At 43.0% G+C, this 16,775-nt stretch overlaps 1 protein-coding gene across 2 annotated transcripts in view; it reads right to left on the bottom strand.

Annotated features, from left to right (window-relative positions):
* Window positions 1-7,269: 7,269 nt before the first annotated feature.
* LOC137414455 (ADP-ribosylation factor GTPase-activating protein 1-like) overlaps window positions 7,270-16,775 on the bottom strand; it is a 61,319-nt gene continuing 51,813 nt past the window's right edge. The window contains exons 10-11 of one of the 2 annotated variants that reach the window (XM_068099992.2): window positions 8,428-8,537; window positions 7,270-8,110 (exon numbers count right to left, since the gene is read on the bottom strand). In XM_068099992.2, coding sequence (XP_067956093.1) covers window positions 7,777-8,110; window positions 8,428-8,537 — 444 coding nt within the window. In that variant the 3' untranslated portion in view covers window positions 7,270-7,776. Of the gene's footprint in view, window positions 8,111-8,399; window positions 8,538-16,775 lie in introns of both variants that reach the window. The other variant, XM_068099993.2, reaches the window with a different exon arrangement.

Here is a 16,775-nt window from a genome sequence, read left to right as displayed (position 1 = left end):
CAGGCATCGTCCCACCATCCCTAAACATTGCTGCTGTGACCCCCATTCTGAAAAAACCTGGACTCAACCCTGACACCCTAAATAACTTCAGACCCATCTCCAACCTACCCTTTCTGTCAAAAGTTTTGGAACGCGCTGTAGCCACTCAACTTAAACATCACCTCTCTGCCAATAACCTGTATGAAACATTCCAATCCGGATTCCGCTCCAACCACAGTACTGAAACTGCTCTCCTCAAAATCACCAACGACCTTCTCCTCTCCTCTGACGCTGGCAACCTCAATATTCTCATCCTCCTCGACCTCAGCACCGCCTTTGACACCATCAATCACACCATCCTCCTCACCCGACTTGAAACCACCTTTAACATTACCGGCACTGCCCTCTCTTGGATCAAATCATACCTCTCCGACAGACGCCAGTTCATCTCCATCAATAACTGCAAATCCCCCACTGCTCGCCTCCCCCAAGGTGTCCCCCAAGGTTCAGTTCTTGGCCCCCTCCTCTTCATCCTGTACCTGTCCCCCCTTGGTCACTTAATCCACCGTCATAGTCTCCAATTCCACTGCTTCGCCGATGACATCCAGCTTTTCATCTCCACCAAGTCCATCTCCACCACCACCCACTCTATCCTGACAAACTGCATCACTGAAATAAAATCCTGGCTTCAAATCAACTTCCTCAAACTTATCTGAAATAATCATCATTGGCCCAAAAACGCCACCAAATCCACCCATAACTTTGCCCTCAACATCGACGGTTTCCCAGTATCCACCTCCCCTCACATCCGGAATCTTGGCATCATCTTTGACCAAAACCTCTCCTTCGACAAATACACTAAACAGATCACAAAGACAGCCTTCTTTCACCTGAAAAACATCGCCCGTCTCCGTCCATCCCTCTCCTCCACGGCTGCAGAAACCCTCATCCACGCCTTCATCACCTCCCGTCTGGACTACTGCAACAGCCTCCTCTTGGTTCACCCTCAATAATCATCAATAAACTCCAATACATTCAGAACTCCGCTGCCCGTCCACTCACCCATTCCCGGACCCGTGACCACATCACCCCCGTCCTTTACAAGCTTCACTGGCTCCCCATCCCCCAGAGAATCCAGTACAAAATCCTCCTCTTGACCTACAAAGCCCTGGCACCAAGCACCTGGCCCCATCCTACCTGACTGACCTCCTCTCTAGACACACTCCCACCCGCAACCTCCGCTCTGCTGGTACCAACCTCCTGACCCCCCCCCCCCCCCCCATGCGGACCAAATTCAGATCCTGGGGAGACAGGGCCTTCTCCATCGCTGCTCCCACCCTCTGGGACTCACTACCTCACACCATCAGAGACTCCTCCTCACTCACCACATTCAAAACATCACTCAAGACCCACCTGTTCAACACTGCATTCAACATTTAACCCACAGCATTTAACCCCTGCCTATCACTTCTCCTCCTTCCTTTTGCTTTGATTATTTACCTGTTGATTTTTGTCTTTTTGCACTTGTTTTTTTTTGTACTCTATCAAAGCGTCTTTGGGCTTCTTGAAAAGCGCTATATAAAATAAATGTATTATTATTATTATTATTACAACATTTGAGAGCAGGGACATCGGGAGATCTGTGGGAGGGAGAGGGCTTTGGTTGGGAGGAGGCATGGGAAGGGGGTGGGAGAGGTATAAAACGCATGGACATTGCTAGGACTTCCAGGAAAGAAGTCGGAATTTCAATAAAGTGGATCTGGGGTGAATTAACGGGCAGTTACAAATCTGTTTTAACAAATGACAGTAGTAATGGTGATAACTCATGCTGGGGAACACCTTGCGGTTGAATGTTGCGACCAGGTATTGAGACGTTGAAAAGTTGTTGCCTAACTTTTCTGTCTGCCATTATTTGCCTGATCTCATTGGCCAGACAACATATTTCAGTCATATACAATGATACAAATGTCTTTGAATTGTTCTGTGGCAAAGCAGTTAATAATGATCCATTTTTTTTGGAAATTAGCCTCTTCTTCACAAAGTCCTCCGCTTTCTCCATTGCACTGTCCAAATATTCATGTCTATCTCTACAGTCGCTGCATCGCTGATCGACACAGCAATCAGCATAGGATCAGTCTCTGACACCTCTTCACCATCACCGTCTTCATGATCTGGAAGCACTTTGACCTGCAACGCATTGAATCGTTCAAACTGCACTTTCATCTTGAGAGATCTTCCATTGGAGATCATTTCCTCTGCGTCGAGATATGCTCATCTTCAAGTCCAAACAACCGGGACACATCACCTGATATCGCTGCTTTTTCACACCACGTCGCACGGAATTTGTCGCCAGCTGGATCATTTCTGGTGATGCTGATGATTCCATTTGAGAGCTTGCACTCAGTTGAGACTCAGTAGCTTGGTCTGGGGGCACCTCCTGGTTAAATTGCCGAAAACCTCTTTTCATGACACCGTTCCCCCTCCTGAGCTCTGGTGCATTTGTTTGCAAGTTTTTTTTTTGTATACTAAGTCGAGGCTCGTGGAAGAGCTAACACATAGAACATACAATAAAGGGAACGGGAGACAAGGGGGGATAGAGAGGGAAGCACAACAACAGTAGAGAACAGGGACATCAGGAGATTTGTGGAAGGGGGAGGGCTGGGGCGGGGTACACGGGATCAACAAGATGGATACTATAGGGACTTTCAGGAAAGAAAACAGGGAATTTGATGGAGGCGGATTAGGAGTGGATTAACGGGGGCAGAAAAGATCAAGCTTTTGGATGGGGGAAATAAGAGATGGTGGTGAACAGCTGTTTTGAAGACCTGGAGGCTGGAGGGAGGACTGGGATTGAAGAGAATGTGAGAGTTTCTTCCAGCTAGATATACTGCCCCCATTTTGCAAAATCTGGGCAGTCGCAGCTGAGGGTGAATCAAGAAATCCAGATGAAGCTTCCATTTGCCATTTCAATTTGCTCCGATGAAACTGAATGTGGTCTCAACCATCTGGAGGTAAATGGTCCACAGCTTGAAATTTGGATCATCTGTGCTTTGCTTTGAAAATCCTCCAGTTCTGATGAACATTGAAATCATACAATAAAGCAATACGATCGATTTTGGTCACTTTGACCACATTATAGCAATGAGATATCATTGCATGTAATGTTGTAATCAATAAACATCAAAATTGCATGAAAAGGAATATTTAACTGTGAACATCTGCAATGTCTGGAACGCAATTCTGGGAAGAGAAATCCATACTTGAAGAGCTTCAATTACTCATCATGGAAGAAAACATGGTTTTGAGAAAAAACGATGATTTGTTCAGTAATTTATTACTACTTACTGTATTTCTGTTTAAAAAAAAATTATAAACCAGCCATTGATACCTAAGATACCTTGTGTCTTGTCCAATTTGATTTTATATTGGCACACCTGAGCTCCTCACCACATACAAAGCTTTCATCCGCAGCTCAATGGAATACTGCGCTCCCCTCTGGGCCGGTGCTCCTGCCTCACACCTAACTCGTCTTCACGCTGTTGAAACCAAAACTTTCAGAATCATTAGAATCTCCCGCGATGAAGCTAACTCCGAGGGCCTTTCACTCACCGCAGGCAGGTTGGTGGACTTTCTGTCTGCTACCCACTCCTCGCTGGCCTAGTCCCCCCAGCTCTGTCTGTGCTCTGCCAAATATTCCTACAGGTCGCACAAGATCTGCCAGCAACCTTCTTATGGTTAAACTGCCGAAATCAAGACTCTCTGCTCACCTTCACTCCTCTTTTCTGCCGCCTCTGGAACAAACTCCCTCCCTCTCTCTTCAATCCCACTCCTCCCTCCAGGTCTTTAAAACAGCTGTTCACCACCATCTCTTATCTTCCCCCATCCAAAACCTTGATCTTTTCTACCCCCGTTAATTCACCCCAGATCCACTTTTTTGAAATACCGACTTCTTTCCTTGAAGTCCTAGCAGTCTTCATGTATTTTATCCATCTCCCACCCGCCACCCCCTTCCCATGCCTCCTCCTGCCAAGCTCTCTCCCTCCCACAGATCTCCTGATGTCCCTGCTCTCAAATGTTGTACTTGCGTGTTGTTCTCTCGCTCCGTTTATCATATGCTTTATGTCAGTTTGTCTTTTTGTGATCAATGTTAGCTTTTACATGAGCCTCGATCTTGTATACAAAAAATAATGATAATAAAAAAAGGAAAGTACCGTATACACATTACTAATTTTAAAAAAATCACTGAATTTTATTTCTGTCCATATTTGGTCAAAATTGTGCTATATAAATATATAATTCCTTATTTGGGCGTATTTGCATCGGGCATACACTGGATCTTGAAGAGTACCCTAAAACGAGTTGTTTAAGACCAAATGCTGAGTTTTAGCAAAAAGTGCCGAAAAAGGTGAGATCAATTTGGCCATCCCTCTTCTCAGAAGGTCGGCGGTTCGAAAGCTGGTCAAGTCACACTCAAAGCAAGCCTTACAAACGGTACGTGCTGCTTGCTTCCTTGACCCTCGGTATTTAAGGAGGTAGAGCACGGACAGTCCACGGTAGTTTGGCCACACGAGCACGGTGTTCTGCACACGTGGAGATTCCGTGGTGCGGTGTGGCGACATGCTTAATTATTTAGCCGTGTGGCAGGTTCACCTGTGAGTACCGTTTTGAGAGGAATTTCGTTTTGCATCCAAACATGCGCAGAGAATTCTGTACAGTTGAAAAAGTAGAGCGGCACTCGGAAGAGCGCACACCTCCGAGAGGCCGAACGGTTTACGTTTTGTATCCCACCGATAGGCCGGGTCTGGATCCACACCTGAACCAAAATCGAACCTGCTTGTTCTGGTCGCCTAACCAACTCCTCCACCTAGTTTTGTCATAACTCATCCACAACCTTTTGAAATATCATGCTATATATCGTTTTGGCCATATCTCTCAATGGTGACGAATCCATTTTAAAATTCTCATATCCGGATCCCGATCTTTACCAAAATAGAATAAATTTTTCCTCATCACATACCCAACCTGTCCACTCGGTTTTGTCCGAATCTGTCCATAACTTTTTGAGATATCCTGCTCACAGACAGGCAGACAGACAAACAGGGGTGAAAACAACCTCCGTCCACCTTCGGTGGAGCAGGTAAAAAAAACAGATTCCCTTGAATATCGTACATCTATGTGCACAACTTGGTCATCTGATCAAATCAGGTTACTTCGAGTTAAGTAAAACAAGATGGCCATTGTTTACAACTGCGTCAAAATTAACTCGGAAGTGCAACACAGCAATGATGGGCCAAATGGCCTAGTTTCACCGTGTAAGGGTGTAGTACTGGTGAAAAATTGAGAAAACTACATCGGTACCTTTGAGAGGCCTTTACACAAAAACAAAGTCAAGTTAATATCTAATTTTCAGTTTTACTTGAAAGATATAATCTTGGCTTTAACTCAGACCAGTTTCAACGCTTCTTTGTCATATTACATGCATATAATTTGCATAAATTAGACCGTCAATAAAAAACAAGGAAAAACAAAGAACACATTTCTACTTCTATCTTCTATGTCACCTATCATTCTTTTCACACAAAACTTGGTACATGTATTATACATGTGTTACTCTACTACCTGATGAGAGGATTTTGTGAAATTATGTCAAATGTTCACGAATTAGCTAATTATGCCAATTACCAGATAAAACTTGGTTGTCCTTCAATAAATCCACAATGGCTACTCCTATAAACAAAAGCCTTCATCATTTTAAAGGAAGTGATATTCTGAATATCCTGTCCAAATTTCAGCCCAAAAGAATGATGCATTTCCCAAGTTATAACAAATTTCATGCAAAATATTATATTGAATTGAATTGAAATTTGAATTTTTCAATATTTAGGGGTACAGTACTTCTATGACCTCTAATAGCATGATTCTTGTTTATAAGACTATAAGGAAACTGTTCAGCTAAAAAAAAAAAAATCTAAAAAAAAATCACCTGTTCACCAGTACTACACCCTTAAGCCTTTAAGGTCACACAGGATCGTGTGACAACTCGTTGCGTGAGAGAGTATACAATGCAGAGAGAGAGAGAGAGAGAGTTAGAGAGAGAGTTAGAGAGAGAGTGAGAGAGAGAGTGAGAGAGAGAGAGAGAGAGAGAGAGAGAGAAGAGAGAGGAAGGAGAGACAAGGAGAGACAAGGAGAGAGAGAGAGAGAGAGAGAGAGAGAGAGAGAGAGAGAAGAGAGAGAAGAGAGAGGAAGGAGAGACAAGGAGAGACAAGGAGAGACAAGGAGAGAGAGAGAGAGAGAGAGAGAGAGAGAGAGAGAGAGAGAGAGAGAGAGAAGAAGAGATGGAGAGAGAGGGAGAGGGAGAGAGAGAGAGAGAGAGAGAGAGAGAGAGAGAGAAGAGAGAGGAAGGAGAGACAAGGAGAGACAAGGAGAGAGAGAGAGAGAGAGAGAGAGAGAGAAGAAGAAGAAGAGATGGAGAGAGAGAGGGAGAGGGAGAGGGAGGAAGAGAGAGGGAGGAAGAGAAGGAGAGACAAGGAGAGAGAGGGAGAGAGAGGGAGAGAAGGAGAGGGAGAGAAGGAGAGGGAGGGAGAGGGAGGGAGAGGGAGAGAAGGAGGGAGAGAAGGAGAGAGAGGGAGACAGGGAGAGTGAGGGAGGGAGAGAGAGAGAGAAGGAGAAGGAGAGGGAGAGAAGGAGAGAGGAAAAGGGAGGGAGGGAGAGAAAGAGAAGAAGAGAGGGAGGGAGAGAAGGAGAGAGAGGGAGAGGAGAGAATTAGAGAGGGAGACAGGGAGAGTGGGGGAGGGAGAGAGGAAGACAGGGAGAGTGAGGGAGGGAGAGAGGGATAGTGAGGGAGGGAGACAGGGAGAGTGAGGGAGGGAGAGTGAGACAGAGACTGAGTGAGAGTGAGTATACAATGTCCAAATCAACAAAAAATATGGGATTTGAATCTGGGATCCCAGCTCAATGTGCTTCGTGCTCAGATAGGAACATCATGCAAACCAAGACAATCAATAAATGCTAAAATACATAAAACATTCATCCCAATACAGTCTAAAGAGCATAAAAGTATGAATTAAAAACAAAGCAAAACTTTGGAAGCAATCACTGTAAAAACACACCGACATCTTTGGCCTGCACGTCATTATATGTTCTGTACGTAATACGAGACTCAAGACCAACAATAAAAATGCATGCGTTGAAATTTTTAAAATAATTAATATGCTCGATGGGTGTTCAAACATCTCGGCCCCACTGAATGCACGTACGCAAATAATTTGCCAATGCAAAGAAGCATTTAATGAATTGAGAGGCCAACACTTGGTTTTATTTTCAAGTAAACATTGCAAATGCAAAGTATAAGGAGCAAACGCAGAATCAGGCACGACCGGGCAGAGCAGCATTGCGAACATAAATGCGAATCTGGGATACGGTGACATGTGACATGTGACATGCCTCACAGTCAGAACAAAGCAATAAGAACACACCTTTACATCAGTGGTGGCAGGTTTCCTTTGTCGCTTCTGTTACTCCATTTTTACAGTCTCTGTTGTCCCCTCTTTTCCTTCCTTTATAGCACTTGTTGCATCTTTTGCGGAAACATTCACATCTAAAACTATCAAACCAATGCAAAAATCAAATCTGATTTCCTTTTCCCTCTCAAGCCACTCTTTCCTCAACTTCCACCTCTCACTTAACCCTTTCATCGATAGAACAATAAAAAAAATCCTTTGAATGCAAAGAGGATGCCAATCCAATTTCCATCACCTCACACTCCACTTCCAAGCAAAGCCTCCTAGGACCGGTGCATCAATATATTGGATTCCAGTCCCAGGTCTCATCCGTCTTGCCAATCTTCTTCCATCCGGAGCCTTTGCTTTTGCTGTTGTCAGCGAGACCGGCCAACCAGGTTTCGGCTTCCCAAGCCTGGTCGACGGCTTCCTTTGGTGGCGAGCCAGACTCCAGTGGTTTCCAGCCATCCGAGCTGGCTCGGACGCGGCGCGCCAGGCCTAGTTCGGAGTTGTTTCGATCGCAAGACGTGCTTCCGGGATCCAGCACGTCTTTTTGCTCCAGCGGTTCATACTTGGCCCAGCCATCAAATCCTATGCCTCCATCACCATCGCTCGATGTCACGGGTCCCACTCTGTACATCCAAACAAGCAGCAGATCAACTTGTGTCCACACAAACAAACAAAACAACCAACTCTCCACCAGAACATGATCCGTGCGCATGGTGTCGGACTCGAAAATCCACATAAAATAAGTCTTTATAAGTTTCTTAAGGAAACTTTTCAACAGGAGAAATCATTTCCTGAGACTGTCAATTATCATGAAGTCATGACAAGGACGAGGTTCTTAAGGAATTAGCTAAACACCAAAAGAAACAACAAACAATTGGCCCGAAGTAGCACCCTCCTGCAATGAACACCCACCATCCCCTGCTTGTGATGTCATGCTTACTGCTCCAGCAGAGGAGAGTTATTCTTTGGTAGTTTCTCTCGACCACTTCGCTTGTGAGAGAACAGAGAAGTGACATCCTTCCATGGTTTCATTCCAGCACCTTGGGCCTGCTAATGTTACCATAAACACAAGCACAAAGTTTATTTCAGTTCTTTCTTCTGCCAGCATATTACAATATATGTACAACTATACACACATACAACTTATGTATCTATGAGGACCTATCAAAATGTTCCAGGACCCACTCTCATACAAGCAAATTTTGACCAATGGACTGGCCATAAGGCATTCTTTGCAATCTCATTCAATGTGGGCGTCACAGCTGACTGGAGGGTTTTTCTTATTTGCGAAATGGCAGTCTTTAATAATTATGGTGGAGGGATGTAGTGGAAAGAGATGTGAAGGACAAGGGATTGAGAGAAGATACAGCAGAGAGGAGAATGTGGATGCGAGTCGCCGAACATAGGAACAGCGTTTCCTATGGCGGGAGATTCCAATGATTCTGAACGCTTTGGTTTCAACAGCGTGAAGCCGAGCTAGGTGTGAGGCAGGAGCACCAGCCCAGAGGGGAGAGCAGTAATCCATTGAGCTGCGGATGAAAATCTTATATGTGGTGAGGAGCTCAGGTGTGCCAAGGAAGGACTTCGCACGACGGAGAATGCCAAGTCGGCGACTGGCTTTGGAGGCCAGCTTGGAAATGTGGTTTTCCCAGGAAAGATCATGGCAGATAGTGAGACCCAAAAGCTTGAGTGACAGAACTTCTTGGAGATTAAGGCGACAGAAAGAAAGAAGAATAAATCTTTCCTGAGGCAACCTCACACTGGGAAACATCATGAAGTCACAAGCTGTGAGGTTCAAGAAGAATGGAGGATTACATGGCATTGATGATGCGAGCAAGGATGTGTAAGCTTATAGAAGGATTCACTTGCGGTGCGAACACATAGTGACATCTGTCTCCCAGCATTGATGAAACAAACGAGGAGCTCCTTGTTAAAGGAGAACACTGACTGTCTTTTGGTGATGAATTCAAGGTGAACAATGACCCCAGTATCAGAGAACACAGTGTTGACGTCCCACGGGACTGATCAGTTCAGCATTTGCTTTTCCGTTGCGACAAAGGTGACTTTCACACAGAACTCCGGCCCTTCGTGGTACAGGTACACCGATGTTTCATCTCCTGCAATAATGGCGTCCAAAATGGTTGGGCTGTTGTCCACAGCTACTGTACTCCATGATATATGAGTCGGTATACTGCATATAAAATTTGGACCACCTAAATTGATGAGGTAGAGCAAGGCACAGATCGCGTCCCATAACAGCAAATGCCATGACGAACTGTTCGCAACAAGTGTCATCTGCCACATGAACACATTGTCCCTACTCTGCTCAGCACCAGTTAGGAGGTGGGGTTGCAGTCAGGAATAATAAATTGAACGAAAGGAGCAATACCCTCGATGCAACATGAAGCTGACGTCATGCGCATGAGTTATGCCCACACCCACACATCACCTCCAAACTAGGATGGCATCCATGTGGCACTCAGGTCTTTGAAGACTGCGATTTATGGTCACAAATAAATGAAGGCCTCCCACTCATAAGAGCAAAGGGGCATTCCCACATTGATCATTACACATTTCTTCATCACCTCATTGAAACAGCGGAATATTGAACCTCTGTCATGCTATCATCAACTACACAGAAACTGTGATCGAAACAGCAATGGCATGGCTTCGGGATATCATGGCCCATCAAGGTCGTCTGTTCAACTCAAAATCCTGCGAGATATGAGGAAACTCCGTGGAATTGTAACTCTCAAGTGTCCATGAGCAGCCTAATTGTGCCAAAATACAACACGAAACCAATTTTCTTCCCGATGCACATATACGGCACACACGTCGTTAAAAGGAAATAATGATGGATGTTTTCTTTCACAATCAGGGCAACATTCCTGGAACTATTCGTACAAAGACCTTTATAATGGCAAAGGCTTTATGATCCTTGGTCAACTTGTTTAAGAGAAAAATAGTCGGAAATAATAGCAAGAACCCACGGAACCTCTGCGGTAAAAGTCCTTGCTTGAGAGAATGTTACATAGTTATTTGGGGAGTGTATAGACAACAGACTACTGCCAAGGCCTCAAGCTTGAGGTTGGACATGTACTGTGGCCTTCACGAGGCCTGTGACGCCTATCGGCTCCAACCTTTCAATATTTGATGATCCTTTTAACAATCAAAGGGAAATCTTTTTGGGAGGGTATGGCGATTATTATGAATACGACAGCTTTAAAGATGTCTTTGGCTTCGCATAGCACCGACATGAGGGCCGTATGATTTTTCAGGGGAAAAATGTGGGTGGACTCAGGCCAGCTGACCAACCAATGGGTGGAACAGAATGTTACACATGGATGGACAAACAAAGAAGGATATTATTATATAGATAGATGGAAAAGTTGGTTTCCGACAATGTCGTTTCCTACAAAGTTGCATTTTTTCAGGATGCATTAATGATTTTTTTTTGGGAGTAGTGCCCTACTTACTGTATACTGGATTTTAAATGAATACATATTCCGACAAGGTGCTCACCAGATTGCTAGAGCTGAATGGTGCCTCTTTTTTTTCTTTTTTTCTTTTTCAATTTTTTCCAATCAAAAAGATAAGAGATGGTGGTGAACAGCTGTTTTAAAGACCTGGACAGAGGAGTGGGATAGAAGAGAGTGAGGGAGTTTGTTCCAAAGGCGGGAAAAAACGAGGAATGAAAGAGTGAAGGTGAGCAGAGAGTCTTGATTTTGGCAGTTTCACCAGAAGAGGGTTGCTGCATCCTGAATCTAGTGCATCCTGAATCTAGTGCATCCTGAAGGAATATTTGGGGGACAGAACACAGACATAGCTGGGGGAACTAGGCCGGAGAGGAGTCGGTAGAAGACAGAAAGACCACCTATCTGCCTGCAGTGAGTCAGTGAAAGGCCCTCAGAGTTAGGTTCATCGCGGGCGATTCCAACGATTCTGAAAGCTTTGGTTTCTACAGCGTGAAGCCGAGCTAGGTGTGAGGCAGGAGCACCAGCCCAGAGGGGAGAGCAGTATTCCATTGAGCTGCGGATGAAAGCCTTGTACGTGGTGAGGAGCTCAGGTGTGCCAAGGAAGGACTTCGCACGACGGAGGATGCCCAGTCGGCGACTGGCTTTGGAGGCCAGCTTGGAAATGTGGTTTTCCCAGGAAAGATCATGGCAGATAGTGAGGCCCAAAATCTTGAGTGACAGAACTTCTCAGAGGGGATTGTTCAGAAAGTAGATGGGAGGGTTGTCCAGTCGGTCTTTTCGGAGAGACATCGTATGAGTGTGAGATTTGTCAGGATTTAAAGACATGTTCCACTTGTTTGACCAGTCTATGATTTTGTCCAGGTCTGCAGACAGTGAGGAGGCTGCAGACTGCCGATCTGAGGGATGAGGAATGGCGCGGCAGAGAGTGGAGTCATCAGCAAAGAGATAGAGAGGATTTTCCAGAGAGTCGGATAGATCATTGATGAAGACCAGAAAAAGCACAGGGCCCAGAACACTGCCTTGGGGAACTCCAGCCTGAACAGCAAGGGGAGATGAGAGAAATCCATTCAGGGACACACGTTGACTATGACCAGAGAGGAAGTACGCAAGCCATGCGTGGAGATTTCCATGGATACCATAGGAGGAGAGTTTGGTGAGCAGAGTGGGGTGCCAGACCATATCGAAGGCACGTGATATGTCAAAGGAGATAGCTCTGATTTCCTGTTTGACATTGAGGACCTCAATCCATTGTTGAGACAGCAGAAGCAGCATGCCCAGAGTAGAATGACCTGGTCTGAATCCAAATTGATGATCAGAGATCAAGCCATTGGAGAAGAGGAAGGATTTGATGTCAGATGCGATGATTGATTCCATGACCTTGCTGATGATTCGGAGCAGGCTGATTGATCTGTAGTTGCAAGGATCTGTTTTTGCACATTTTTTGTGTAAAGCGATACTGTTGGCTGATTTCCAAACTGATGGCAGATGACCTTGAGCAAAAGAGAGGGTGAAGAGAATAGAGAGAGGGTGTGAAAGAGCGGCAGAACTTGATTTTAGGACCCGTAGGCTGATGCCGTCTGGTCCAGTTGCAGAATCAGAGTCGAGGTTTGACAGAAACTTCTCCACCTTGACAGGAGAGAAGGACAGTCCATGAGCAGCTGGGTTTGACTGGGTAAGGTGGGTAAAAGAAGATGGATTTGAAGATGAAGATGAAGATGAAGATGGATGGTAAAAAAAAGAAGATTTGAAGATGGATTCTAATGCTGGAGACAATTTTGTGTCTGACTTGAAGTCCTCTCATCATCCATTTGGTCACTAACAAATCTCTACTGAGCTTCTCTGTTTTGTGCCCTAAATGTGCCAGACCACGACAGGACCGAACGCCATCCTCGAAACCTACAGGATTACGTTAGATTTTTAGATTTAATTGTGAATTTAGGAGACGCCCACTCGAGAATGCAGAACTGATGTGTTAATGCTCTGAATGTTTTTGAAACCTATCTTGATTAATATTATGTGATGAGTGGTTGCTTTAATCCTAATGCACATTTATTTCTCTAAAAGTGAATTTGTACATTTGTTTATTACCCTCGCCAGAGGAGAGGGTATTGCATTTAAGTCCGTTTGTTTGTCTGTTTGTCTGTTTGTCCGCACCGAATAAATATGATTTTCTCTGCAACCATTGGTCCGATTGACAGGAAATTTTCACCATAGGTGCAACTACACCTGTATAATTTTTTTCATGATAATTATGTCGTCATAGGTCACGTGGTTCGGCCGACATCTTGGAAAAATCGAAAACATTTGCACCTCTATATCTCCGAAAGCGCTGAATAGAAAAAATTGAGACATGGCTCATTGTAAAGAACTCTCCATGGGGAATAAAATATGTTAATGATGATGTCATAGGTGCCTCCCTTATGACGTCATAATTCGACAAGTACAAAACTTCATCCGATCAAGATGAAATTTCTTGAGCATAATCTAGGAATAAATTAGTTTAGGAAAAAAAGAATGATGACGTCATCGGTCACGTGGTTCGGCCGCCATATTTGTTTTAACACAAAAGCCTTAACAACCACTGAAAATACATCCTGGCGAGGATTTGCAATCTCTGCTGTTTTCTTGTTTATATACTGTATCTTCTATATTATATAAAACAGCATTGTCTGTCTCCCTTTCTGTATGTTTGTCATGCTATAACTTGAGAACAGAATAACGGATTTCAATAAATCCAACAAAGGTGGATTCAGGTAACTCCCAAAAAGGCTTGTGGATACAAAAAAAAACGGTTGGCTTGTGTGTGGGTACATGGACACACGTGTCGAAACTGCAAACATCAACTTGCGACACTGGCAATCCCCGCACAGAGGACATGATCTCCCAGGAATCCTTTTTGGTTCTTGGTCAATAGATTAGCCATCGCAGCTATATGCTGAGGTAATGGAAAGCCCTGTTTTTTTAGCAATTGCACAATGGCAAAGACAAGGAGACCTCAGACTTTGTTTCCTGCCATGGACCTTGCTTAATACATACCCAAGACAGTTTGATCAAAAGAAGAGAGGGGGAAGGGATGGGGAAAACCCTGGCCAATTCTCTATGCAAATGTGTATGGTATTGCACCACCCAGTGGTATATCCGGTATTACAGATATCATCTTGTACATAGAAAGTTAAAACAACTTAACAATATGCATTACAGTGATGTTGAAATCTGAGTGAGCATAATTCGAAATATTCAAAATGCTTCATTTCACTCATTTTAAGTGGAGGTTCAAACCAAAGCAAACAACACTGATCTTCACAGCAAAGCGGAGGTGATTTTTGCTCGCACCATATATAAGCAGCAAATGCATGGTTGGTTGATGAAGGTGATGCTAGCTGACTGCTAGCTGAAGCAGATGGAAGATGACCTCGAGCACATGATGACATAGCAGCACTTTACAAACAGCAGAATGTTTGTGAAGTCCAACATGCCATCTCTCGATTAAATCCATCAGTGAAACAAGGGGTAAAATGCCTACAATATATATGAATATACATAAATATATATATATATATATATATATCGTTTTGTTTTTATTATAGGAGAGGGACATGGTGTTCTGGTGTAAGGCAAGTCGTAGGTTGACATGCTGTGGCACTGTGGAGTTTGATTAAGGTCTGTGTGAAACGAACAAAGGTTTCCTGGTGTGAAACAAAAAACGGTTTTCTGGTGTGAAACAAACAAAGGTTTATTAGTGTGAAACAAATAAAGGTTTTCTGGTGTGAAACAAACAAAGGTTTCTGGTGTGAAACAAACAAAGGTTTATTAGTGTGAAACAAATAAAGGTTTTCTGGTGTGAAACAAACAAAGGTTTTCTGGTGTGAAACGAACAAAGGTTTCCTGGTGTGAAACGAACAAAGGTTTCCTGGTGTGAAACAAACAAAGGTTTATTAGTGTGAAACAAATAAAGGTTTTCTGGTGTGAAACAAACAAAGGTTTTCTGGTGTGAAACGAACAAAGGTTTCCTGGTGTGAAACGAACAAAGGTTTCCTGGTGTGAAACAAACAAAGGTTTATTAGTGTGAAACAAATAAAGGTTTTCTGGTGTGAAACAAAAAAGGGTTTTCTGGTGTGAAACAAACAAAGGTTTATTAGTGTGAAACAAATAAAGGTTTTCTGGTGTGAAACAAACAAAGGTTTTCTGGTGTGAAACAAATAAAGGTTTTCTGGTGTGAAACAAAAAAAGGTTTGCTGGTGTGAAACAAACAAAGGTTTATTAGTGTGAAACAAATAAAGGTTTTCTGGTGTGAAACAAACAAAGGTTTTCTGGTGTGAAACGAACAAAGGTTTCCTGGTGTGAAACGAACAAAGGTTTCCTGGTGTGAAACAAACAAAGGTTTATGAGTGTGAAACAAATAAAGGTTTTCTGGTGTGAAACAAAAAAGGGTTTTCTGGTGTGAAACAAACAAAGGTTTATTAGTGTGAAACGAATAAAGGTTTTCTAGTGTGAAACAAACAAAGGTTTATTAGTGTGAAACAAATAAAGGTTTTCTGGTGTGAAACGAACAAAGGTTTCCTGGTGTGAAACAAAAAAAGGTTTATTAGTGTGAAACAAACAAAGGTTTTCTGGTGTGAAACAAACAAAGGTTTTCTGGTGTGAAACAAACAAAGGTTTATTAGTGTGAAACAAATAAAGGTTTTCTGGTGTGAAACGAACAAAGGTTTCCTGGTGTGAAACAAAAAAAGGTTTTCTGGTCTGAAACAAACAAAGGTTTATTGGTGTGAAACAAACAAAGGTTTATTGGTGTGAAACAAATAAATGTTTTCTGGTGTGAAACAAACAAAGGTTTTCTGGTGTGAAACAAACAAAGGTTTATTAGTGTGAAACAAATAAAGGTTTTCTGGTGTGAAACGAACAAAGGTTTCCTGGTGTGAAACAAAAAAAGGTTTCTGGTGTGAAACAAACAACGGTTTATTAGTGTGAAACAAATAAAGGTTTTCTGGTGTGAAACGAACAAAGGTTTCCTGGTGTGAAACAAAAAAAGGTTTCTGGTGTGAAACAAACAAAGGTTTATTAGTGTGAAACAAATAAAGGTTTTCTGGTGTGAAACAAACAAAGGTTTTCTGGTGTGAAACAAATAAAGGTTTTCTGGTGTGAAACAAAAAAAGGTTTGCTGGTGTGAAACAAACAAAGGTTTATTAGTGTGAAACAAACAAAGGTTTTCTGGTGTGAAACGAACAAAGGTTTCCTGGTGTGAAACGAACAAAGGTTTCCTGGTGTGAAACAAACAAAGGTTTATTAGTGTGAAACAAATAAAGGTTTTCTGGTGTGAAACAAAAAAAGGTTTTCTGGTGTGAAACAAACAAAGGTTTATTAGTGTGAAACAAATAAAGGTTTTCTGGTGTGAAACAAACAAAGGTTTTCTGGTGTGAAACGAACAAAGGTTTCCTGGGGTGAAACGAACAAAGGTTTCCTGGTGTGAAACAAACAAAGGTTTATTAGTGTGAAACAAATAAAGGTTTTCTGGTGTGAAACAAAAAAGGGTTTTCTGGTGTGAAACAAACAAAGGTTTATTAGTGTGAAACAAATAAAGGTTTTCTGGTGTGAAACAAACAAAGGTTTTCTGGTGTGAAACAAACAAAGGTTTATTAGTGTGAAACAAATAAAGGTTTTCTGGTGTGAAACAAACAAAGGTTTATTAGTGTGAAACAAATAAAGGTTTTCTGGTGTGAAACGAACAAAGGTTTCCTGGTGTGAAACAAAAAAAGGTTTATTAGTGTGAAACAAACAAAGGTTTTCTGGTGTGAAACAAACAAAGGTTTTCTGG

This window comes from Myxine glutinosa, chromosome 13 (genome assembly GCF_964187855.1).
Source record: "Myxine glutinosa chromosome 13, kmMyxGlut1.1, whole genome shotgun sequence".
NCBI classification, from domain to species: Eukaryota; Metazoa; Chordata; class Myxini; order Myxiniformes; family Myxinidae; genus Myxine; species Myxine glutinosa.
The sequence above is the reverse complement of the archived record's forward strand: the minus strand, read 5'-3'. Positions and strand labels throughout refer to the sequence as shown.